This window comes from Zeugodacus cucurbitae, chromosome 3, assembly GCF_028554725.1.
Source record: "Zeugodacus cucurbitae isolate PBARC_wt_2022May chromosome 3, idZeuCucr1.2, whole genome shotgun sequence".
NCBI lineage: Eukaryota > Metazoa > Arthropoda > Insecta > Diptera > Tephritidae > Zeugodacus > Zeugodacus cucurbitae.
The window spans coordinates 71,531,807-71,557,053 of NC_071668.1; the positions used below are offsets into that span (position 1 = coordinate 71,531,807).

The window sequence follows — 25,247 nt, forward strand, 5'->3', positions numbered from 1 at the left end:
TTTTCTTTGGCTCATCATGCAACATCACATTTTCTTTTTTATTTACACCTTAACATTTTGTGTTCAATTTTGACGGATTTTAGCGATTTTAGTATATAGAATAATATACTTAAAGCAAATATCAGCGGCTTTATAAATTAGATGATGATGTTGTTAAAAATGTAGGAAGGATTTTCGGCAAATTTAAACAAATTTTGACTGAATTGAAGCCTTTCATAAACGATAAGCGGTATTATTTTTAGTAATGTATCCCAAAGTTTCGTGTACGATTATGTTTATGAGTAAAATATCGGCAATATATACGAAGTACATAAGCTCATAGCCCAAATTTGAAGAAAATCTGTGAGATAACTGTTTTCTTAACTGTGAAATAACTGTTTTCAGATCTATGAAATGAGTGTCTTCAGATCTGTGAAATAACTGTTTTCTGATTTACGACCTGTGAAAAGCTACAACCGCTCTCAGAAATATATTTGTGCCGATAAGTGGTGTATATAGCACAGCAAACAACTACAACAGCAATGAGAACTGTCGGTACAATATTAATGCCCATAAAAGTGTGTTTTACAAATATTCAAGTAAGTTTTTTAGAGTTAGAGATTCCCACTTTTAAAGAGTACACCACAGAGTAGCTAGAGTGCTAGCGCATTGAAACATTTAATAATGTTATTACGCTATTGTGTATATTTATAATTTTTTTTTTGTTTACTGCATCAATTCATAAAATAATTAAAGTTTTTCATTTTTAATTATTAAATTCATATTTTTTAAATGAAATTAATATTTTTAGCTGAAAATTTTAACCAATAACAAGAATTTTATTGTTTAATGTTGTATAAATAATAGAAAATCAATACAGACCAATTGCATTTGTAGATGATTTGTAACTGATGTCAAAATTCGAAAATTATTGAGAAATTTGAGATAAACAAAATTATATACCATTATAAATGAGAAAAAAAGATTTTATATCAATATTTGAAAATTTTTCTTATTTTAATTTCTGCTTAATATTTTTATATTTAAATTTTACAACCAAAATTATAATAATATTGATGCCTTTTAAAAAGTTTGCTTAGAAGAGAATATAATTGCAAAAATTATTTTTATTAATTGCTCACTAATTTATGCCTATTAAACTTTGGGGAAGTCCTTTAAGGGGTTAGGGGTAGTCAGAGACACGAACAAATGAGAATTTTCAGTATTTTTTTTGGTATTAAATCATGTTATTTTACAAATGTTATAATATGGCATTATTACACAATGTTTTGACTTGAAATCACGAAAATTGCAAAAAAAATTATAATTTCCAAAGTTATAGCTATTTGTGTTGACCCAATTCCAAAAAAAAGACAATTGCGGTGACTATCATAAGTCCCTTTAGATTCATCTAAACTCAATTGGACAAGAAAAATGTGTTTTATAAATAGATAATCTTTTATATTTAAATTTAATTTTTTTTTCCAAAAATTAAAGTGGTGGCCTCAAGAATTTTTTTTCTAGATTTTCGGATTATTATGTTTTTCAGGATTATTATGTTTTCTAGAAGCTGTAAAAATTTCATTCAAATCAACTGTGCGGTTTTCAAGTTACAGTTGTCACCAGTTCAAAACACCTAGTTTTGAGAAAAACGCATTTAAAGTTTCACCCAAGCGATTTGGAGTATCCGAGCGCTCTTTGTTATCTGTCGAATAACTCGAAAAGTAATTATCGAATCAACTTCAAATTTTCAGAGAATATTTTTAAGTTACTACACTTAATGAAAATGCAAAAATTTTTTGACTCACTACCCCTAACCTCTTAACGGTAGTAAATAGTAAAATTTTCAAGTAAACGCTGAGAGAGCCGAATTGTATAAAATTTCTACCAAGCACAGATCGTTAGTATTTTTGAATTTTTAATGACCCTCCGTAGAGTTAAAATTCAAATACTGTAATGAATCGGAAGTATATATGAAAAATTATCGAAAACATATTTCGCTGATGCAAAATTCAAATATATAATTTATATGACTTTCATTAAAACTGTTGCATGAAAAAAATAATACATATAATACATTTTAGTCTAATAATTAATTCTAATTTTAGTCTAATAAATTAAACGCTTTTCATAAGAACTCATACACTCAACGGAGTAAATCATCTCGTATTTATTATACTCGAGCACCTGACAATTTGCTGCTGATCTAGATTTAGGAAAATTGCGAACACAAGCACTTGCGCAGTTGTACACGTTTGCACAGTCAAATGGAATGAATACAATTTGCCACAAATCATTACTAATAGTATTAAAGCAAAAAAATCTTTGTTGATTGAGTCGATTCACTCCTTATAGCTGCACTGTACGCATGCGTGACAGTATTAGCACTTTTAATGATTTGAAATCAAGTAATATTATATAAACAATATAGACAATTTAAACGACTTAAATTGTGAACAATTATAAATATGTATGTATGTACATTTTTTTAGCACGACAGTGCACCAAACACATGTTTCGTTCATGTAAACATTAATTCATATTTAATGATGCTAATTAATAAAGTAGGCGCATGACAATATTTTTATTGTCAATACAACACTGCATTAATTTTGTAGTAGCGCATAGTTGACAAAAACAAAAAACAAAAATATATACATATTTAAACAAATTTTTAACATGAAAAACTTAAATTTACAAAAAATGAATTGAAACAAAATACAAAAAATATAAAACAAGTAGTGCAGCATATGTACATATAAAGCGTTTAGCTAATGTCTTCAGAAAATTTTTGGAAATCGAATATAGCAAAGAACACACAAACAAGTATGTTTAATAAATAAAAATTTAAATGCGCAACATTGAAAAATTTTTAGTAAACTGAAACATATAAAAAAAATTGAAAATTATTTAAAAGTAACATATTTATGAAATATACCAAAGTATTTGAGAGAAAAATGAAGAACGAGAAGTGTTTTACTAAAAATCTAAACAATAAAACATTGGATTGATTGAAATAATAGTAATTAAACACATTGATGTTGAAGAGATCAACAATAAGGGGCTATACCAGTGTGATATTTTCAAAAAATCGATTTCTTTATTTTTTGCTTATTTTATTTTTTTTGAAAGCGGTGATGTCGTATCTTGAATAGCTTTTAAAAGACAGCGTTCTAAAGAGCGGCCGCTCGCCTGTATAAACCGCTATAGTCGAAACTTTAAACGCGTTTTCTCGAAACGATATTTTTCAAAATTACTGACATCATAACTCAACGAGAAATTGAACCGATCGACTTCAAATATGTATTATTCTTGAATCTATTTTCTATACAATGAGCTACGATCTTTTTGATTTGATCAAAATTGTAAATTTGGTACAAAATACTATCATATTTTTACCTAAAAAACGACTTTTTTCAGAACTACGCCATTTTGTTATTTTTTAATATTTTTCGAAAATCGTAGGACATTGTATAGGAATTACCTTCAACTTTAATAACATTTTTGATTTTTTTATTTCAGTTACTCATACGGCCGGAATCATGTCAGCAGTTGGGAACTTTACCCAACAACTAACAGCACATAACTCCGTAATTTTTCAATATTTTTGTAATGAAAAAATCTTAAAATATAGCTGAAAATATACCTTATAATGTCTAAAAAACTAAAGAAACATTCGATCGCGTACTTTCTTAAAAAAAAAATATGAAAATTGCCTAATTTTACATGGGTTACACTTATATAGCCCCTTAACGTCTTACTAACCTGACGATATAATTCTGGTTGTTAACAAACTAAAAATTATTTTTTGACCATTCAGACGGAGAATATAATGTTTAAAATGTGAATTCGGCAAAAAACGTATTTGCAATATAATTTATATACTTATATATAGGTTCCCTGCATAAACAATTCACGTGTAAGCTCTAGCTGATGCATACTTTTAGGCTGCAATTTTTATGTTAACAGGAATATTATCCAAATTTGAATGAAATAACAAATAACACTATAATAACAATGAAAATGGGTAGTAGAAAATCTAAATTAGTGTATCAATTATTTAGAATCTTCCCAGTTGAGTTAAAAACACATTTTTTTCATGGTAAAATACCAATTTACTAATTCTTTTAATGTTTTTTAATTGGTCAAATTTATATACTTATTTTGATTCACTTTACTTTTACTAAAATGAATGTATCTACAGCAATGTTTTTTCGTGTGGTTGAAACATCTTTAACTTTTCCGTTAATTTGAAAGCAATAATACAAATATCAATCAAGTGGATTAGTGGTAATGCCACCAAAACGCATTATTTTAAAGTGACAAATTATATCCGTGCACTTTTTACAGGCGCATTGCTTGTTTAACTAAATACAAAATTAACATATGCACAATTTTAACAAGATTCAACTTTCTTGTAAACTGCCGACATTTGTGGACACTGTTTACATTTTTGACATTGCAAAACATTAGACGCGTTAAGCAACGTATTATTCCTTCCACACATCCTCCACATCATCGTCCATGCCCCAGCCGTCACCACCGGCCGCAATATCATCCGCATGCATTGTCACTGCGGCAAATCGACTATTATCGATTACGATAACTTCATTTTCATTTTTATTTGGCAATTTCGTTGTAGTTGAAGTTGAATTTGTTGTTAAAATCCCTGTGTCCATTATTTTGTTGCTTTTTGACGCGATAACGGGTTCCATGTCTTTAAAGAAGTCGAACTCAGCACTCTGCTCATTCGTTGTCGTCGCCGTCTTTTGCACAATGATGTCGAATGCGTTGAGATCATCGTTGATTTTTAGTTTACTCCGCTCCGCTTTGCTATTTGCCTGTGTTTTAGGAAATGGAATATGAATAAATGTATGCATCTGATTACAATATGACATTTACCTCTAATTTATTATCACTCACATTTTTGGATTTTGCTGGCAGCGCTGCAGCTTCAACATTATTCAAAGGCAGTGTGGTTGAAAGTTGATGTGAAGCTGTCTGTATTGTATGCGCAGTAGTCGACGCATCAGCTTCTGTGGTTTGATTAAGTTTTTGTAATTCATCTGTTTCCCAATCGGACCATTCTTCAATTTCATCATCATCGCCATTTTCAACAACGTTGTGACAGTGAAAATCATTAATGGACGCCTTTTCAACGTCTTCTCCGTTCGCGCTTGGTTTATCTATACACAAGTCTAAGCTGGTATTTATATTATGGTTAACACTTTGATTAATTAAAACCGCTGCATCACTGTTGGTGAGCATTTCTAGCTCTTCTATCGTTTCATTCGTATTTTCCACATCATCTTCTTGTTGTTGAGTTAAGCCACCAATTACACCGTCTCCAATAACAACACTTTTATTATCTTCACCACCGTCTGGACTTAAACGTGGTGGCATATCGGAGGTCTCACTCAATTCGACCTGCGGCAGTGAATTAAAACTGCTACTCAAATCCACGTGATCTGGCAGTGGACTATCTGATACCATGTAGTCTATGTTGTTACCCATCACTGGCGTAATGGAACGTGGTTCCACCCAGTGTGTTGTGGCATCTGAAACAGCTGCATGTGGACGACCATCGGAGAAGATGCGCGTACGATTCCCAGCAATTACTGTGGATGCACCAAGTATGGGTACTAAATCAGCCATACAACGTAGTGTCTTCGCAACTAGCACATCGTTCGTATCATTCATACCTTCTAGCAAATAAGGTAGTATACACTCTAGAAGTTCTTCTTTTGAAAGTAAGCGTACAAATTCCATAAAATACTCGAGCAATATTAAACGTATTTGCGCATCACGCAAACGAAACATTTTCTTTATATGCGGCATAATGTAGCGCACGTATGTGTGATTGGAAAATAATGCCGCCGAGTGGTCGATTTTCGTTTTCAACACATACGGTGTAACACACAACTGTGCTGTGGGGTCCAGCAACACCATACGTGAAAGTAGATCCGCAGCTAATTGCGCACCCACAACTTCCTCTTTGAAATAGCGCAAACGATCGATGAGACCGGTAAAAAAATCCTGCTTCTCTTGCATACTTTTCAAAGGCAATTCGAATAGGAAGGAATGTATAAGTACGAATTCGTGATTGAAATATGGATGTAATAGCACTGCCGACAGACGTGGTCGCAGTTGGGCATTACTGTGTTTGAGGTGGGTGGCGCAATATTCACGAAACTCTTGCGCGTGTGGTGTCTCAGTGGTCTCCTTTTTGCTGCATTTATTCAATACCTCTTCACATAGTGTTGCAAAGGCAAACTGTTCAATAGCATCACTACTATTGTCTTTACCTTCATTGGTGTCGACTGCAACGGAATAGCGATATGTCTTTACTAAATCTAGTAACGATTTTGTAATCTCTTTATGCTTCCACACATATTCAAAGCCAGCTAACCGCCAGCTACCATCGTCTGTGACGTAAATCGATGAGATACAAATGTTAAGGTGGCGTCCCATAGCCTATGGAATTATTTTCGTTAATTGAGTTGTTGAAAAGCAAGTAATGCCGAATTTCAGTTTTTTTTTTAATTCAAATCAAATACAAAACAAATTTAATTTATAAGTTGCAAATTCCAAAAATACCAACTCACCTTCTCAACCAAGAAGATCAAACTGCAGAGAATTGTTTGTAATCCAAGACAAACTTGTAAACTGTTTTGTGTGGATAATACCATACTTAGAGGACGTACTCTTTCTGTAGCTAAATGCTTTTGGCCACCTTGTTCCCAAGTAGTTACATATTTCAATATATATGGATGGCGATATATCATTAAATTCTAATTGGAAAACTTCGTGTTTAAAAATTTTGACTTGAAGTTTATATTTTGTTTATTTATTTTACCTTTATAGCGCGTTCTAATGGCACTTGTATCACCCATAATTGTCCATTTACTACGGCTTCACCTTGAAATATGGAAAGTAGTTGTCGCCCATCCTCATTTGAAGTAGTTGGTGATTCAGCATTGTATAGTGTCCAGAAGTCGTTTGCTTCCACAGAATTCTTATCAATCACTAATCCCTTTAGACGGCTGGTATCATTGCCCATCACTACTGCTTTGACCGTAACGGTACCTCACACAAAAGCGTATGTACAATTATATTATTATTATTGTTGTTAGGTTTAATTTTGCTTGATACATTTACTTTAATTTAACACTTTTTCATTATAATTTATTAGTATACAATTGGATTTAAAATCTTTCCATATACACAATTTGACAGCTTTCGACATACTTCGTTTTTGACATTTGCACTATGTTGACTATGTGTACGAGACTCGTTTCAACAGCTGTTGGGAAAGTTTATAATTTTAGCGAATTAAAAATGTAAAATAATATAAACTTTAGCTAAAATATATAATTTCACTTTTAATTTGATAAATTTTTATAAACGAAATTGTGGAAAACAAAAGTTTTGAATTAAATAACGTTTTTTTATTGTAATAATTGTATTTTTCCTTAATTACAACTCTGTAATAACTGAACGAAGTTGGCTGTGCTTCGTTTTTGTGTTTTTGCTTCCGTTCTGCCAAAGTAATAAGCTATGTTGTCATCCTTTTCTTTTCTCCCTCTTTTTTCTTTCACCTACGTGTGAAGACATCGCGTATATCACGTCGGTGTAAATTAAATATTAAATTTCGTGAAAATGGTGAGTTAACAAATGAAAATTTTGCAACAATTATTGCTATGATATTACAGTGAAATCAAATAAAGTGAAATTCTTTTAAAATTTGTGTAGATGTTTTTGAAAATCATTGATTGAAAATCTTGTCTTAGTTTTCATATGTGTGTATGGTGGCTAATCAGACAATTTATATTTTTGCAGGGTTTCGTTAAAGTAGTCAAGAACAAGCAGTACTTCAAGCGCTACCAGGTCAAATTCCGCAGGCGTCGTGAGGGTAAAACTGATTACTATGCCCGGAAACGTTTGATCTTCCAAGACAAGAACAAGTACAACACACCCAAATACCGTTTGATTGTACGTCTGTCCAATAAGGATATCACCGTACAAATCGCCTATGCCAGAATTGAAGGCGATCGTGTTGTATGCGCTGCCTATTCCCATGAGTTGCCCAAGTATGGCGTTAAGGTAAGCAATTGAAAGCATGGTCTATAAAAGCCGTTTACTTGAAAACGGTGAACAATTAGGTTATGTACTATTGTTGATATGAGTGCATGCATTAATACGATTTTGTTTTAGGTCGGTTTGACCAACTATGCTGCAGCTTACTGTACTGGTTTGTTGGTTGCTCGTCGCATTCTCAACAAATTGGGTCTGGATACCCTTTATGGTGGTTGCACTGAAGTGACCGGTGAGGAATACAATGTTGAACCTGTCGATGACGGTCCAGGCGCTTTCCGTTGCTACTTGGATGTCGGTCTTGCACGTACAACCACTGGTGCTCGTGTGTTCGGTGCCATGAAAGGTGCTGTCGATGGTGGTTTGAACATCCCTCACTCCGTCAAGCGTTTCCCCGGCTACAACGCTGAGGCTAAGAACTTCAACGCTGATGTGCACCGTGCTCATATTTTCGGTCAACACGTTGCCGATTACATGCGCACTCTAGAAGAGAACGATGAGGAGAGCTTCAAGCGCCAATTCAGCCGTTACATCAAATTGGGAATCCGTGCTGATGATGTGAGTATACGTGTGTTTTATTGATATGTTAAAAATGAATATGTACGTCCATTTTCAAAATTACCGCTGTGTCTTGTTACCCACGACGCTGGCTGTGCCAAAAGTGGACCACATTAAATCTAGGGACCTGTGTTCGAAATCTATCCATATTCAATATGATACATTTCCTGTTATGGTCGCACATTATTTACATACATACATTATACTGTAGTCTAGCCTTATATGCTGAACGTAATATACTGATGGTAATTTTTTTTTGTTTTACAGCTTGAAACTATCTATAAGAAAGCCCACCAATCTATTCGCTCTGATCCTACCCACAAGAAGAAGGACCAGAAGAGTGGCGGTGTCAAGAAACGGTGGAATGCTAAGAAACTCACGAATGAACAGCGTAAGGTTAAGGTGGCCGAACACAAGGCTGCTTATATTGCCAAGCTGAAGTCCGAGTCTGAAGCTTAAATAAGTTTTAGCGGATTTTGTGGGAAAAAAATTGGAAATGCTTTTCTCTAAAATTCTATTATTATTATGAAAATAATATAGGCTTTTATTTACAATAAACAATTGTTTTGTTATTTAATTGGTGGCTTCGTTAAAACATTAGTTAAATCAATACTGGTCTTGTCGACGTTGTTGTTATGGCGGCACGAGATTTCAAAAATATTTTTGAGTAGTATGCTACCGAAATGCCAGCCTTTGGCTAGATAAAAATCCAATTCCGTTCTGCATACGTAGTAGCGTTACTGGTTTGAAGCCAAATTATTTTTCTGATTTGTTTTAGAATAGATATAGGTGTCTAATACTGATAACTTCAAATCGACTAAATAAAATTTTAAAATTTTCGATATAAAAAGCTTTATTTAAAAAATAATTTCGTAGGAATATTTAAATAAATTGCATATATTTACATATGTACGTATGCTCTATGCTATGGTTGTGGGCAAAAATAATGAAAAAGGTTAAAGTAAGGTTATCAAGGTAACACGAGAAGCGAGAAAGACTTGCTTAAGCGTATTTGCTTAAGGCATATAATACATACATTGTGCAGAATTTTCGACTTTTTGGCTTAAATTATGTTGTAAGGTCCCTTTACGGAAATTGCGTTAAAAAAATTACATAGGCGTAGTCTTTTAATTAAATTCAGCGCCAACGATTTGCTGTTTTGGTTTAACTTCCAACTCGTTGGTTTTGAGAAAATAGTGTTTTTGTATATTCTCGCTATTCTAAAAGTAGTGCAAAGCCCTCTTCTTTGTTAAAATCACTAGGATTGCAAAGTTCACAATGCTCATTGTCCGGGCCACCAGGCACACAATTTGTATGGTAAATATGACCACATAGGAAAGTCACAACATCACTCAGTGGTGGAATGTGTTCATTCATGCTAATGAGAGGACGATTACATTTTAAACAGCGCTCTGAAGTGGGTACACAGCGACCACGATTTTGTGTTCGCACCACTCTGGCATGACGGTTATAATAAAACTCCCATTGGATTTTTTGTGCACTCTTGCGTATTTGTACCTAAAGAGTAATAACATTTTAGTAGTATGGATATAGGGAATATATTGTATACACATACCTGCAAACGATAGTCCCACAAAAGTTTGACGACGGCATCGCGCAAACCAGGTATATTTTGTCCCAGTTTGATTTTCTCAACAACAGCAACGGGATCGACGTAGTCTATTCAAGTTATTAAAAAGTCATTATACAACTTGCAATTATATATGGAGACTACAAATAGATTTAGAGAAATTATTAAAGATTTCACAGCCACACGAAAACAAAATTTCGTAACCTGGCAAGTCATGTAATTATCGACCACGAAAATCGCCGAGTTACGAAATTCAAGCGATTCCGTTGAAATTTTCAAGAAAGGCTCCGTCATATTGGATCCGCTATTTTAAATTTTGAAAGACCGACATCGGATTCTTATTTAGCGACCCCGAAAACCCAATAGTAGAGACTTTCATGCGAATCCGATGTTATTAAAAAATCGCTGTCCGCCATATTGATTTAGTAGGTTATCTCAAAACCACGAACTGATTAGGTTAAATAGGCCTCGTATTCGGATTCAGCGACCCCAAAAACATGAAATACACGTAGTAAGATCCCCAGGTCATAACAAAATTTATTTTTTTGTTGTGTGGCTGTATTATCTTCATTTATCTATTCGTGGTCTCCATTTGTATACATATATGTAATCAAGCATACATACCCACTATGCCATCCAACAGCTTCAGTACAATAGTAGGCTCTTTAACTGACTCATCAATCAATATGTTCCATAAATCCGAATCATTGTGCTCTTTACAAAACTCAATAGCCATTTCAATGTCTTGAATCTACAAGCATTTTGCTAACTAATTGTATATAATATGTAAAATGCAACTTTCTTTCATTACCTTTTCAATAATTATGTTTAAGGCCTCTATAGTATTGCCCATTTGACCTAACAAATATACCATTTCAGGATAGAATAATTCACGCTTGCACACATCCAAAGCTTCTTGCATGGGATAGTGATTGGAACGTTTCAGAAATGGTAATAACTTTTGCGGTTCATATTTTGCATAGAGATTTACCAACTTCCAATGGTATTTACCGCTCTTATCCACCTTATCTAAGGCATCTAAATACTAAAGAAATAATGCGCATTTAGTAAAATATTTAATTTGTGATTTGTACTACAACAACTCACCCAATATAAATACTCTTGATTTTGCTCCAATTGTTGCACAACAATTTCAGGTGAAATCTTATTCTTTTCGAATAAAACTTTAAAGGCACGCTCACGATTCAGCTGTATGAGTGGTATAATCATTTTGTGTATAGAATCATAGAGATCATAACGTCGTATCATTTCAAAAACATCTGCATTTTGTAGTCTGTAATTTAAAAAATATAATTTAATTTACATTATGTTAAAAAAATAATAATAAAAAATCGTTTGCTACTCACTTTAAGTACATTCGCAGTGCACTCTCATAGTCGCGCTGATGCAAATAAAGTATAGCCAAAGCTTCCAACAATTCATTCGCATTTTGCTTACGAAAATTGTCATGTATTGCGTTGATGACTGCTGCGCAATTGTATAAGTTGGATGGCCATTCTTTAATAAGATTCAAAAATCCTTTGGCATCGTGCTTCAGATATTCATATAATACCAACTCGTAAATGTGAGGATCAAGTTTACAGTCATCGGAGGTAGGTAGATAAGCACTAACTGAACGCAATTGCTGGCGTTCGAAAAATTTGAATACTTCCTCTTCCCATAACGATTTCTTATTGCCCAAAACGCGTAAACACAACTTCGCAGCAGCGTCAAATTGATTCAGCGCCAATAAATGATTTATATATAACCTGTTGGTAATATTTAAAATATTTGCAGAGTTACAATGAAAATAAAAGGAAATCTGCATGTAATGTACTTAGCCACTGTTAGCAACGACCAGCTGCCGGCATGTGTCGATATCACTTCCATTGCTTCCTCGAATTTTCTGCAATATCAGATAAACTCTTAAATAGTCAAAATATTAAAATTTTTTAAGTTAAAAATATGGATGCATTCTTATTTCCTTTAACAATGCTGCCCCTTTAGCAGTAGTCCACAACGGAAGTAAATTTATGCACGTAAATACTTAAATACCATCAACGTGGCAACACTATATTTACTTTTGTCAATAAAACAAATGGAAAAATCGGTGGCAAGTGAATTTTGGCCAGCGCGCATTGTAAACGCATATTTAATAGTTTACTGTGTTGGTATGTAATAATCTATAACATTAATGTTTATAACTTAATAATGTTTTATATTTTTCAGTTGAAATAGCTGTAAATGCACTTTGAACGCAGCATGTAAGGTTGAGGCAAAAAGTATTGCTATTACACATACACACACACATACGGTAACATATGAATTCGAGTGCCAGGCACCGGGACACAGTGCGAGTATAAGTCAAATAGACTTTTAACAACTATAGTTGCACTAAAAGCTTCAAAATTATTCGTCCAACTGCACGTACGCACCAAACACGCCAGACGGAGCGTGAATGTAAGCCTGCCAAAACTGTTCATACACACAAAATGCGGCGTATGAATAACTTAATAACACTTTTTACCGCAATGGTAGCTTTTTTCTTTGGCTGCTTTTTGAGTAATATGTTGAATAAAGCCGAAAAGTGTGTGACCCACAAAAGCGGTGTTAGTAGAATGGATCCACATCCGGATATTTTCCTTATGATATTAGTTACAACAGCGCCACAAAATGTTAATCGTCGCTTAACTATGCGTCAAACCTGGTTGCGACTCGGGCAGCCATTGGAAATGACATACTACCCTGAAAATTTAATATATCTGCCAAAATACGACGAGAGTGGTCATTTGCAAATGGAAAGCGTGACTGATCAATCGAATCGTTTGGCGGCGTATCTGCATTGGCACGACAATAATTTGAATAATCCAGAAACAACGCGTAGATTCATTAAAGTAAAACATGTCTTTGCTGTTGGTACGGCGGATATGCCTGCTGGCTTACGTGCAGAATTGGATCGCGAACAGAAACTTTATGGTGATATGTTGCTTTTGCCGCGCTTGAAGGATAACTTTGAAAATTTAACGGAAAAGATGTTGCATTCGATAGAAGCGCTCACACATCACTACGAATACAGTTATCTACTTAAAACTGACGACGATACATATGTAAAGTTAGACATTTTGCTTAATGAACTGATATCGTATGATCGTAAATTGGTACGTAAAACTCAAGAATATAATGGACAACCTTTGCCGGCGCTCTATTGGGGCTACTTCCTCGGCAGAGCCAATGTAAAGACAAAGGGGAAGTGGCGTGATTTAAATTACCATCTATCAACGCATTACATAACATATGCCCTAGGTGGGGGTTATTTAATTTCACGTAAAATTTGTGAGCATATTTCTGAAAATGCACAATCACTTTCTGCCTATACTAATGAGGATATTTCTATGGGTTTATGGGTGGCACCTTTTCGATATGTGTATCGACGACATGATCCACGTTTCGACACACAATATAAACCACGTAAATGTCGACGTTATCATATAGTATTACATAAACTTAATGAAGAGGAAATGCAGCAAATTGATGATGGCAGCGTTTGTATAAGAGGCGACAAAGAGGAGGAAAAAGAAGATGAACAAAGCAAAACTTTAAGGCCATATTTTTATGATTGGACAAAATCGGCTGACAAATGCTGTGATACATACGTAAAATAAAAACTTTGCACAATATTCAGCATACAAAAGCAGCGATAATTATGTAGCACATGTATATAAGCAGATATGAGCATAAACGGCGCAGTAGATAGTAGTTAAAAAATTCGTGTCTCTAGTGAATACTTAATAAAAAAATCTATACCAAATATAAATATAAATAAAATAAGCTTAACTGAGTAAACTGGTGTTTTTTATAAAAAAAAAAATATTCACAGTTTTTTAAATCGAGATTTAAATCTTAATCAATTATATACGTTGCAAAATGAAAAAAATATTTTGGTGTAGCACTTACCGATGGTCTACGAGCCATTTAACTCTATCATCTGTTTCGTATAGACCAGCAACGACTATATCCTTTGGTGCAACTATGAAGTAGCGATTTTCTTCTATAATACAACCCAAACTATAATCATTGACAGTATATTCTTGATAGCTGAAATGAACAAAAATTTACAAATTAATTTTGGCATATGCAATTTTTTGGTTGCAATGAATATACAAATGCTCACCCGCGCAATGAGAGACTATCGGTGCAAATTTCCTCACTGCTATTTAACTTATATTCCATAACACACAGTACTGGCCTTAACGACTTTCGTTCGGCATCTTTCTCTTTTGGACAACCCAGCACAACCAATTGATTGGAGGTGAGTGGCGCTAGGCCCGAAATGTAAAATGTGGTTTGAAATGTTGATACTGCAAGCAGAAGTATATATTTTTTTTCCATGAAATTTTTCAAAAAAAAAAAATCATTTACTTGGATCAACTATAAAGCCTGGCAAGTCTCTGGAAGCTACTTCTATTGAATTTCGCTTACGTATAACACAAATGCGTATTGTATCGACCCAACCTATCAGCAATGTTGTAGCATTTGACCAACGAAAATTGCAGCGGAAATTCTCTAAGCGTGCACTAAAACCAATTATAGCATATTAAAAAACATACAAAGGAATATTGAAAAAACATACTTGACTGGCTCCTCCCATTTCATGAGACCAAGCGAACACTTTTCATTTAAATCATAGACACGCACTCCAAGATAGCTTGCCCAAGCAACAAAGGAACCATTCCAGCAAACGGATAATACATAACCCTCAGCACTAGATAACACTGTTGTTTTTAATTTTTTAAGAAAATTTCTTTCATATAATGTGAGTTTGTCGTCACCTAGAGCATATAAAAAAAAAATTTTTCTTTATGTGCAATTCATTTCGCAATCTTCAATGTCAATTCTGCTTACCGACGACAAATCTTTTACCGGCTACTGCTTTGGTATCTGGATCGAGTGCTACCGCTTTTATCGATTTCCCAAAGTTCAAATTTTGATTGTTTTCGTCGCTAAATAAACCAGTAATATTTACCTGTAATATTGAAAAAATGTTTTTTTTTTTTTTTGCAAACAAATTCAAACTTGTTTTAAACAACCTTTCCATCATCAGAGCAAGTGGCCACATATTCTGCTTTTGCGTCTACATCAATATGATTGACGGCAACCGTATGAGAAAAATCATTTGGTCCATCTGAGAGGTGTGATGTCACAGAATTGCCTTGATGATCGAACAGATAGACACGCCCCAAAAATGTGCCAAATATTAAAAACTATAAGAAAAGTTAGAATAACTTTTAGTTGGTGCCCAAACTTTATCCCATTTATCAAACCTTTGGGTGCACCGCACTACAGGTGACCACGTCAGAGTTTAAGATTTTCCTCAAGTCATTGGCAATACGTTGGTATTTGAACTTTGGTTCAATTTCATCCTCAGTGCTTTCTGTTTCCGTATCCTATAAATAATTACTTTTAACATGCATACTTTTGCAGATTTTTAGTGATTACACTTTTCACTTACACTATTATTAACAGCATCCTGTTCTGCCATGACAAAGTAGGAAAACGAGAGTTTTAGTGAAAAACTTTTGTGAGTATAAAAACGTTATGCTATTGATTTTTTCACCATTCAATTCATCTTCCGATTTAATTTTAAATATAAAACTACAAAAATTCCTATTTGTTGGATCAAAACAAAATTTATATGAAAATACTTAATTAATCAGCTGTTTCAGAAAGTGAGCACAGTGTTGCTGTTACGATTTTTTGCCCGTTAAAGGGATTTTTCATCCACTCCATTCCAACCAGCGTATGTAATTTGGTTAAGGTATTCAGCGTTTTTGCTCAGAATGAAAAATAAATTTGCGACGAAAATATATTTATTTGTAGATGAGGTGGTTAAAAACAATAAATAGACACCGAATTTTAATGCAAGCGAGTCGAGGCTGCTTAAGTCTACCTTTTTCAGTACTTAAGTATGAACTGTAAAGCACATTTCTATGTTTTTACTTAAGCACAACCTTAGTACGGACTGCGATGATGATGATGATGAGGAAAGCACCACGACCAGTGGTCTATTGTGCCCTCTCCAAGTCTACAGCGCCTCCATTAGTCCCAGTACCCTGACAAATTCCAGGATGGTACTTGGAGTAAGTGAGACGATGCGTTCCTTTGTTGGGATGGTATATCCGGACTGTAAAACCGGACATAAGTATTTTCTAAAATTTTTAATCCATCCTTGTTAGTATTAAATATTAATTCAACCAGTAAATTTGTAAATAAAACACGTTTTCTTTTTTTATTTCCTTTATTTTTGATTTAAATAGTTTTTTAGCACTTTCTAATAACTTTGCTTCGTTAAATTTTTTAATTCTTTCGTAGCGCTCTATATATTCTATGTGTATGTATGTATATGTAAAATTTCATTTTTCAAAATACAATAAACGTTTATAAATAGGTATTATGTTTTTTTTTCTTTTATTTTAGTTGCTATTCATATTTTATTTTTAAGTTTTTTTGCTACTGTATTATATGTTTTTTATGTTTCAAATACTAATAATAAGAAATGTGTGCACTACTTAATTATATGTAGTAGCCATGTACAGTATGTATATGCACTCATATATGTATGTAGATATAAGAAAATGTGGACTTTTTGTGTGACACTACTAAAAATGTTAATTGTGACCAATATACTTTTTAACTGCTGCTTAACATTATGTGTTCGTTTGAATTTTGTGGATATACAAAATTTTTTGGATAAAAAGTAAAATTTTTTAAGCTACTAAACGTAGTTACACTGATTTCAAACAACAGTTCATTATTTAAAATTATATTGTTTAAAATTATATCGTTTAAAATTAACAGCAAATGTTTAAAATTAACAAAATGTTGTATGAGATTGAAGTGTTCTTATTTCAATCTGTTCTTCTTCTAACTCTAGCAGAGAAGTTATTAAGCTCATCATTTTTTGAAACTCGTTGTCCGATCCTAACAACTATTACCACTTTACACACATGTATTCGTTAAGGGCAGTTATTTGTAAAAAAAGGAATGACAATATTTACTTTTTAACGTTTTAGTTTACGCGCAGAAAATAGTAAACATACAAAGCACAAATACCGTTGAACTATTGAAAACTTCGAATTCCAATTCAAAGTTGTATAAACATTTTATAAATATTTTTATGCTTAATAAACGTATAAGTGTTTTTTATTACTTCTTTCTTTAAAAATTACTAATTTATACACTTAGCGTATAATTCGCAAAAAAAAAATTCAGTAACCAAAACTCAAAACACAGCAGTTTCGTAAGTTGCAAAGTTGCAAAAAAAAAAACAAATACTTTAAAATAGATAAAATAATACAATTCTTATGTTTTAAATTATTATTTAATAATTCATATTTAATATAATAAGTATGTATGCATACAAAACTCTAATCAGTAGTTAAATAGCATTTTAAGGGACATATTTTTTTCGCATTTAAAATGAAAATTAAAATATATATAACAACACAAAACGTAAAAAGTATTATACAACTAACCCTTATCGCAGTAGCACTAACAGTAAACATTTGAATAGAAAATAATACACAAAGTGAATAAAATAGTTAGATCTGTATAAAAATATCAGCCTGGGACAGTTAGTAAATGTTGGATGTAGCTTACAATAAAAACCAATTAAAATTTACGTACAAAATATTTATATAAAAAATATACACAAATATGTTGGTGTTTTTTTCTTTTTCGTTAGCGTTAGCTTTTCGCTTTGTTACTTTTTTTGAATTCGTACAATTTTGCTGCTACAGTGACTCTCTAATTCGCCGGCAACTGGGTTTTCATAACATAATAGCGCGTCTTTTTCACGTATTTCTCGTTTTAAACAATTTTGCCACAACTTACGTAAATGTGCATTAAGTTTGCCTTAATTTGTAGCAAAAATTATGAATACTACAGTTTAATAAAATACTTAAGCATTGTGTGTATATATGCATGTAAGTTCGTGATTTATGTATGTATGTATAATGCATGTATTTAGTTAAGTCGCTGTTAATCAAAATGTGGCGTTGCTTTTTAAAGATACGCCACCACAAATTTTAGCGCCTATGAAACTCTTCAATAATTTCGTTTGTTTTACTCTTTTCCTCTTTGCTTTGTTTTAGTTGTTAACAATGTATCAGCTTTGCATTGTTGCATTTGCAATTTTTTTGTCGCATATAAATAAATTTTCGTTAATTATAATTTTTAATAAGCAATTAAATACATAATATTAAAACTACGCCCCAGCAACTAAACCTATATGTATGTATATATATATATAATGTTTACGTCGACAAACAAGCAGCTTCCTAAACTAGCTATAGACCTAAAATGTGATCATAACATGTTTGTTTTTGTTGTCTGCAACGTTTTCCCACCCGTTGTTCCGCCGCATTGTGGCAGTAAATTCAACTGCTATACTCATTGCATTCACCCAGTGTCCAATAGTGATCCAATATATCCTCGCTGGTAAAACGTACTTCGGGATCCGATTGCAGCATGTTAGCAATTAGATCGCGTACACCATCACCAATGTCCGACCAGTAAGGTTCAGGGAATTCATATACACCGGATATAATGGCATCGAATAGCGGTTCCTGTTGATTATCGGGCGAAACGAATGGTGGAAAACCGCAAAGCAAGATGTATAGTATTATGCCAGCAGCCCAAACATCGATCTGTAAAAAAAATCGTAAATATTGTATTTGAAATATTATAAAATATGATAAAATTAACCGTTTTTGTAAGTTACCTTTAGACCGTAACCGGTTTCCATTAGTATCTCTGGTGCAACATAAGTTGGCGTGCCACAAACAGCAAACAATGGTTCAGTCACCTCGCATGCTAAACCAAAATCAGCCAATTTCAGTTCGGTTACATAGCCATTGGCATCCAGCTCAACCTGTATTATATATAAGTGCACAAATAAATACAATTTCAGAAGCTATATACAGTTGAACTTCCATAATTCGAACTTCTATAAATCTAAGTTTTTCATAAATCAAACTCTTGAATTGACAATAGAAGTCAAATTGCATACAAATTATCTTCCGTGACTCAGAAGGTCGAAGTTTTTTTGTGGATTATGATAATTCGAGTTAAGGAAGTTTAGCTGTATTTATACCGAAAGCTTACCAATAGATTCTCGGGCTTAATGTCACGATGCACAATGCTCATGGAATGTAAATAGGCCATGGCTGAGGCCAAATGCTTAATCATGACACGTGATTGATTCTCGGAGAAGCGTGTTACACGTGTTATAGCATCGAAAAGATCACCACCTATACAACAGAAACAAACATATAAAATACATACAAACATTTAAAATAGTTATTAATTAATTTAAATAATTTTCCATTATTATCCATTAATATTTGTTTTTCACTCACCGCTTACATACTCCAACACCAAGTACATATTCGCTTGCTGATCGACATCCATGATTAATGAGATAATATGTGGATGTTGTAATTTCTTCATTACACGCACCTCAGCATCGATGTAATGTTCCTTGCCTTTGCATTTGCTTTTATCGATGATTTTCAACGCATATGGCAAACCGCTTTGGCGATCTTTGATCTTTAATACAACAGCGAAATTGCCATCGCCGATAATCTGTCCCAATGCGTAACGTTCACGTATGACACCCGGCAGTTCGCTGGCATCGATGCCACTCTCATTTAACGCGGCCAAATCTTCGTCAACAATTTGATCACACGGTTCTTGTTGATGATTTTGCTGATGTTTGGCGCTATTCAGATTTTTACTTTTTACTGGCATTTTCGGTTTGGGGCCCTTGTATGTCGTACCTGCTGTACGCAGTGACTTTCGTATGGCCTGTATGGCTTTGTGTTCGTCTGGTTCGAGTTTGAAATCATCGGGATTATTAACACGTTCTGTACCATAGGCAAAGAAAATGTCATCGGGACCAAAGAAATCGGCCAACTGTACAACCGGACTGCCAGAGAGCGTAAACACTTTGCGTACATAACCTGTATCAAGGCGTACCACTTGCGTGATGGCGGTTAATACATGATCAAAGCTCGGACTGTTGCGTTTATTTAACAGTAGACGCATAATCTATAAAGCACAACGATGAAGCAGGTGTAATGTGTGTAAAAACGCATACAAATTTAATATTTTTATAAAATAAAAATAAATTGCTTTACTTACAGTTCGTGGCTTAGTGCCATTTCTTATCAGTGTCACAATGCGGGGATGTACCACACGGTCGCGCTCGCTCAGTTTGAGCACTGGACTACCATTAGTAGCACCAGCTGTGGCATTTGTGCCATTACCGGTTACACCACCCCCAGCTACGCCACCACCACCGCTATTGTAAGTGGCCGTACCATTCTTAAGTGGTGAAGATGGACGATAAGCTTTGGACAAACGATTATTTGTCTTATTGGAGAGTGTTAAATTGGCCAGCGGTTGTGAGGAGGTGTTGTATTCGATTTTCTTGAAATTCTCATTATTACAGGAACAAATATAACTTTGGCCATCTTCGAGTTCGTCCAAAGTGGAGATCTGGAAGAAATAAAAATTAATATAGAAATAGCTTGTTACAAAAACAAAAATACAACACACCTTTTTGCCACACATGGTATAAATGGTGCGCACAGCCCCTGGAATTTTTACGTTATCCTCTAATAAACGTGTTAAGTCTTCAAAAAGGCTCTCAAATGATCTGTAGCAAGACAATAATTATGTAAATAATATTTAAGTCAACAATTAAAAACTATTATAACTTACCTATAACGCTCATTTGAGACTGGAATGGTTATACCCGGATAGAAGCGATCGCCATTGCGATAGAATTTTATTCGTCTCGCTTTGCGTGTTGGTGTTCGGCTGCTAGAAATACGCTTCTTCACCTGTGACACTGCTAAAGTATTAATTGTTGAATTTGTAGCGTCAGCACCATTGCCATTGATTAAGGCTTCAGTAGACGAAGTGGTTTTTATACCGGCTGCAGCTGCTGCGGTGGTCACTGACGTTGTAAGGCCCGTTGTCGAGCTGGTAGTGGAGGCACCGCTTAACGAACCATTTGATTTACAATTAAGATCGGCACCCAAACTGACGCTGCCACTATTCAGTGAACTATTTAAGTCCAAATCTTGCAGCTCTTTTTCGATTTCTGAATTCGAACTGGCCGGACTGTTACTGCGACTAAGTGTGATGATACTGTTATTCAATTGCGCTTGTTGTGATTGTGACAAGGCTGGCGGTGATATGAGGGAATTATTTAGGTGATTATTCACCGTCTGAACTTCCATTCTAGAAAGAAATGAAAAAAAAAAAATGTTTAAAAATATAAAAAAAAATGTATTTACTGTTATAAGCAAACTGGTTTTGTATATAAATATTTTTTTTATTATATGCACACATTCATTTATGTTTGTTTGTATGTACTACAAAGCTACATTGCAAAACCGGCATAATTTCAGTAATTTTAGCACAATGTAGTTTGTGCTTAAAAATGTATGTTAATTGTTGAGACATATAGTATGTGTTATTAACTTATGTACATATATTTCTCCTATGTGCTCTTTATCTATTATCTTTTTTTAATTATTTTATCAACTTTAGTGGCGTATACTTGAATAATACTATATACTCGTGGGAAATATAATTGCAATAAATTATAAATAAAGTTGGATAAAATACGTGGAAGCTTAAAGTTTGCAAGTACGCAGATCTTCACAGAAATATTGTTTTAAAGGAACAACAAAATTACATTTCTTACTACATTAATGTTTTATATTTTTTAATTGAATTTCTGTTTATAAATACGTTTAAAAATAAATCAGAACTGTGTTCTTACGTCAATTTTAAATTGTAGCTAAACATTAAAGTTTTCAATGAAAATCGTGAATGAAAAAGTATATATGTATATAATATTTAAAGGCTTCTACGTTCGGTTTTTCTGGATAATGTACAATCACAAATGACTAACCCGATAACAGCTTCAATAACAACTGATGTTCTTAGCTGTCCAAGTGAGATCCTTTGTGACTCTTGTAGAGAGGACCCTAATCTAGCTAAGGATGATTAAGGGGCTATACCAGTGTGACACTTTCAAAAAATCAATTTTTTTATTTTGCTTTATACTCATTCAAAAATGTCCTGTGAAATCGGCAAGGCCGTAGTTTTTGAATGACAGCGTTCTAAAGAGCGACCGCTCGCAGTTATAAACCTCTATAGTTGAAGCTTTAAACGCGTTTTTTTTTTCGAAACGACATTTTTCAAAATTGCTGACATCATTACTCAACGAAAATTGAACCGATCCACTTCAAACGACCGAACCGATCGAATAAACTTAGTATTCTTGAATATATTAGGTCTACAACTTTGCTTCCGCCGTTTTCCAATAGATATCTCCAGGGTCAAGCACTGGCCGATTAAATCGTTTTATATCGATCTTGGACATCTGTGTCAACATTAACACAACAAAATATTTGTAGAGATCTGTTCGCATCCCAAACTTATTCTCAACTGAAAATGTCACTTTTTGAGCCGAATTCTCGATATTTGCGGGAAATTTTCCTTTGATTTTTAATTCCAAGAAAAGTGCGGCTTTCGGATACGTACGGTGAGGCTGTCCTAAGTGAAAGAACATGTTGCGAATGGTTTCAACGTTTTAAGAATGGTGAAGGTTTAAGGGAGAAGATTTTCGAAGATGCTGTAATGGAAGCATTACCCGATTGAAACCATTATAGGAGATCGATACCGAACGCAATTGAAGCGTTTGAACCGAACACTAAAAGAAAAACGGCCACAGTACGAGGAAAGACACGATAAAGTCATTCTCCAGCACGATAATGCTCGGCCTCACGTCGCAATGGTGGTCAAAAAATATTTGGAGACGCTGAAATGGGAGATCTTACCCCACCCGCCGTATTCTCCAGACGTTGCTCCATCTGACTACCACTTGTTCCGATCGATGGCACACGGTCTAGCTAACGAGCACTTCAGTTCTTATGAAGAAGTCAAAAATTGGATTGATACTTGGATCGAGTCGAAAGATGAGGAGTTCTTTCGTCACGGAATACGCATGCTGCCACAAAGATAGTCAAATGTAGTAGCTAGCGATGGCCAATATTCTGAATAACATTTTTGTAACCGTTTTATACAATAAAGCCTTAAAATTACCAAATAAACGGCGGAAGCAAAGTTGTATACCTAATATTTACGACTCATTGACTACTATCTTTTTGATTGGTTGAAATTTGTCAGTTTGGCATTAAATAACTAAAAATTTTTTTTAACCTGAAAACACACATTTTTTGAACTACGCCATTTTGTTAATTTTTGATATTTTTCAAAAATCGAAGGTCATTGTAAACGAAATATCTTCAACTTTAATAACATTTTATAAAATCCAAAACTGGTACCAAATTAAGGACCTAAGGATGACATGTGCTTGACCAGAAAGAAGATATAATTAATATGGACAACTATAAATACCGTTATTGTAATGAAAAGGGGCCTTTAATTATTTTTTTATTAATGTGTTTAGGGTATGTTATATAAATTACTTTTTATGCATTTATTGAATTTTTATTTCCATTTGTGCACCGAGAAATTCCCCACTTTAGCGCACGCTTTTCAAACTTAATGTTCATACTAAGCAAAATGCACTCAACTATGTCGACAGCTCGTAGATAGACATTTTAATATAAGTAAATGTGTGTATTATTTTTATATAATACATGCACTCAACAATTTTGCACTGAAATACTGGTTTGGCAAAACGTGGGTGGGTTGTTGTAGGTGAAATGCGCTCGCAGACAGACTGTCTGCTTAGCAAACCAAAAAAAAAAAATAAAACTAATTTCATTCATTACAAATATTTCTTAGATAAATAATACATAGTAAATATATGTATGTATGTAATGTTATAAATAATACTTTCACTTAATACTTGCGCTGCAGCTAAGCCGATTTTCAACACAATAATTGAGTGAATCAGTCACACTTCGGTATTGATATGAAACCAAAGGGACCAAAGGGAGGTGGTCTTATTATCAGCTTTATTAAACTCACATTTTCGCCGTATATGCATTTAAGTATTTGAACATTTTCTTCTCTCCACAATTGATAATTGATTACGTTATAAAGTACACATCGTAAATGCACGCACATATCTACATATGTATATAATCGATATGATATACATATACACTATCAAATTAATAGCACTTTCATTCGCGTTTTCATTACTTTGTGTGCGTTTTTCTTTTTGTTTTCAATAAAACGTCCAAAAATATAACGCTTGCAGTTAATCACAGTAATCAAGTTATAAAATTTGAATGGCTATGTGAATGTGAGTGCACAAACGGTTTTATTGCCGCCATAAAATATGCATATACATATGTAAGTGCACAGCAACATAGTATGCATATGCGGAAAATTATTGGGTTTATGTAATATTGTGCGCTGGAAAAGTCACACATTATTATAAATTATAAGCAGTAAAAACGATGCTGGTTGATGAGTGTTGATTTAATTGCAAATATGCATACAAAGATATTTGTGAAACTATAAAAATCAGACCGCTAATGGCATTAGGTATAGATAAAGGTATTTCGATTTGCAGTATTTCACTCTTAGATTTTTACGATTTGATTGCCCAATTGTTATTAATGGTTAGGTTGGACCTTGACTAAATGAAAATATACTTTATTTTATTTAGGCAAAAAACTGTGATTTTGAGAGGAAAGGCCTATCGCAAACATTTTAATATAGAAGGCGATATATATACACATAAAGCTGTGTTCAAAATAATAATAGTGCTAAGCAATCAATATTTGAATTTCTTATACAAAGTTTATTAAATTCTTTTGTGTTGAAATTGAGTATCTGAAACATAGGTAAATCTAAAAATGTATAGATACAAAGAAATGAGGTTCAATATTTGGTCGAAAAGTCCCTATAATATAAAACTGCCTTACAGGGATGCGGCATAAAGTTGACTAGGCCTTCATAAGGAGTT

At 33.6% G+C, this 25,247-nt stretch overlaps 5 protein-coding genes across 9 annotated transcripts in view; 2 read left to right on the top strand and 3 right to left on the bottom strand.

The window, feature by feature from the left end:
• Positions 1–4,070: 4,070 nt before the first annotated feature.
• Positions 4,071–7,367, bottom strand: LOC105217617 (protein-associating with the carboxyl-terminal domain of ezrin). Of its 2 annotated transcripts, none has more exons than XM_011192698.3 (4): positions 6,836–7,367; positions 6,585–6,770; positions 4,903–6,453; positions 4,071–4,820 (listed from the first exon to the last, which is right to left on the bottom strand). In XM_011192698.3, exons 1-4 carry the CDS (start codon positions 7,037–7,039, stop codon positions 4,470–4,472), a joined length of 2,292 nt encoding a protein of 763 aa, XP_011191000.2. In that variant the 5' UTR covers positions 7,040–7,367; the 3' UTR covers positions 4,071–4,469. The 2 variants fall into 2 exon arrangements, with proteins under 2 accessions (XP_011191000.2, XP_011190999.2); XM_011192697.3 differs by having other exon boundaries at positions 4,882–6,453; positions 6,836–7,364.
• Positions 7,368–7,485: 118 nt separating this feature from the next.
• LOC105217618 (60S ribosomal protein L5) lies at positions 7,486–9,192 on the top strand. The gene is made up of 4 exons (XM_011192700.3): positions 7,486–7,641; positions 7,819–8,082; positions 8,194–8,631; positions 8,899–9,192. The coding sequence occupies exons 1-4, from the start codon at positions 7,639–7,641 to the stop codon at positions 9,088–9,090; spliced, it is 897 nt and encodes a 298-aa protein (XP_011191002.1). The 5' UTR covers positions 7,486–7,638; the 3' UTR covers positions 9,091–9,192.
• A 266-nt stretch (positions 9,193–9,458) lies between these two features.
• On the bottom strand, positions 9,459–15,950 carry LOC105217620 (vacuolar protein sorting-associated protein 41 homolog). The gene is made up of 15 exons (XM_011192702.3): positions 15,732–15,950; positions 15,544–15,666; positions 15,310–15,483; positions 15,125–15,245; positions 14,853–15,051; positions 14,642–14,796; positions 14,394–14,580; positions 14,177–14,317; positions 12,060–12,128; positions 11,590–11,991; positions 11,330–11,516; positions 11,034–11,267; positions 10,847–10,973; positions 10,208–10,311; positions 9,459–10,149 (listed from the first exon to the last, which is right to left on the bottom strand). The coding sequence occupies exons 1-15, from the start codon at positions 15,759–15,761 to the stop codon at positions 9,847–9,849; spliced, it is 2,556 nt and encodes an 851-aa protein (XP_011191004.2). The 5' UTR covers positions 15,762–15,950; the 3' UTR covers positions 9,459–9,846.
• LOC105217619 (beta-1,3-galactosyltransferase 6) lies at positions 12,254–15,476 on the top strand. The gene is made up of 2 exons (XM_011192701.3): positions 12,254–12,393; positions 12,452–15,476. The coding sequence occupies exon 2, from the start codon at positions 12,715–12,717 to the stop codon at positions 13,882–13,884; it is 1,170 nt and encodes a 389-aa protein (XP_011191003.1). The 5' UTR covers positions 12,254–12,393; positions 12,452–12,714; the 3' UTR covers positions 13,885–15,476.
• A 1,140-nt stretch (positions 15,951–17,090) lies between the features above and the next one.
• The window catches only part of LOC105217621 (serine/threonine-protein kinase GL21140), a 51,324-nt gene continuing 43,167 nt past the window's right edge, over positions 17,091–25,247 (bottom strand). For all 4 annotated transcript variants that reach the window (XM_011192704.3, XM_029043640.2, XM_054228202.1 and 1 more), the window contains 7 exons: positions 21,005–21,529; positions 20,840–20,939; positions 20,423–20,779; positions 19,639–20,329; positions 19,385–19,530; positions 19,002–19,151; positions 17,091–18,927 (listed from right to left, as the gene is read on the bottom strand). In XM_011192704.3, the coding sequence (XP_011191006.1) occupies positions 18,658–18,927; positions 19,002–19,151; positions 19,385–19,530; positions 19,639–20,329; positions 20,423–20,779; positions 20,840–20,939; positions 21,005–21,529 (2,239 nt within the window). In that variant the 3' untranslated portion in view covers positions 17,091–18,657. The remainder of the gene's footprint in view (positions 18,928–19,001; positions 19,152–19,384; positions 19,531–19,638; positions 20,330–20,422; positions 20,780–20,839; positions 20,940–21,004; positions 21,530–25,247) is intronic.

Coding starts and splice junctions, on each gene's coding strand:
- LOC105217617 (XM_011192697.3), bottom strand. CDS start 7,039: ATGGGCAATGATACCAGCCGTCTAAAGGGATTAGTGATTGATAAGAAT. Junction 6,454..6,584: donor TGATCTTCTTGGTTGAGAAG/GTGAGTTGGTAT, acceptor ATAATTCCATAG/GCTATGGGACGCCACCTTAA. Junction 4,821..4,881: donor TGAGTGATAATAAATTAGAG/GTAAATGTCATA, acceptor CCTAAAACACAG/GCAAATAGCAAAGCGGAGCG.
- LOC105217618 (XM_011192700.3), top strand. Junction 8,083..8,193: donor TGCCCAAGTATGGCGTTAAG/GTAAGCAATTGA, acceptor ATTTTGTTTTAG/GTCGGTTTGACCAACTATGC. Junction 8,632..8,898: donor TGGGAATCCGTGCTGATGAT/GTGAGTATACGT, acceptor TTTGTTTTACAG/CTTGAAACTATCTATAAGAA.
- LOC105217619 (XM_011192701.3), top strand. CDS start 12,715: ATGCGGCGTATGAATAACTTAATAACACTTTTTACCGCAATGGTAGCT.
- LOC105217620 (XM_011192702.3), bottom strand. CDS start 15,761: ATGGCAGAACAGGATGCTGTTAATAATAGT. Junction 15,667..15,731: donor AGGATGCTGTTAATAATAGT/GTAAGTGAAAAG, acceptor AATTATTTATAG/GATACGGAAACAGAAAGCAC. Junction 10,312..10,846: donor GCTGTTGGATGGCATAGTGG/GTATGTATGCTT, acceptor TAACTTGAATAG/ACTACGTCGATCCCGTTGCT.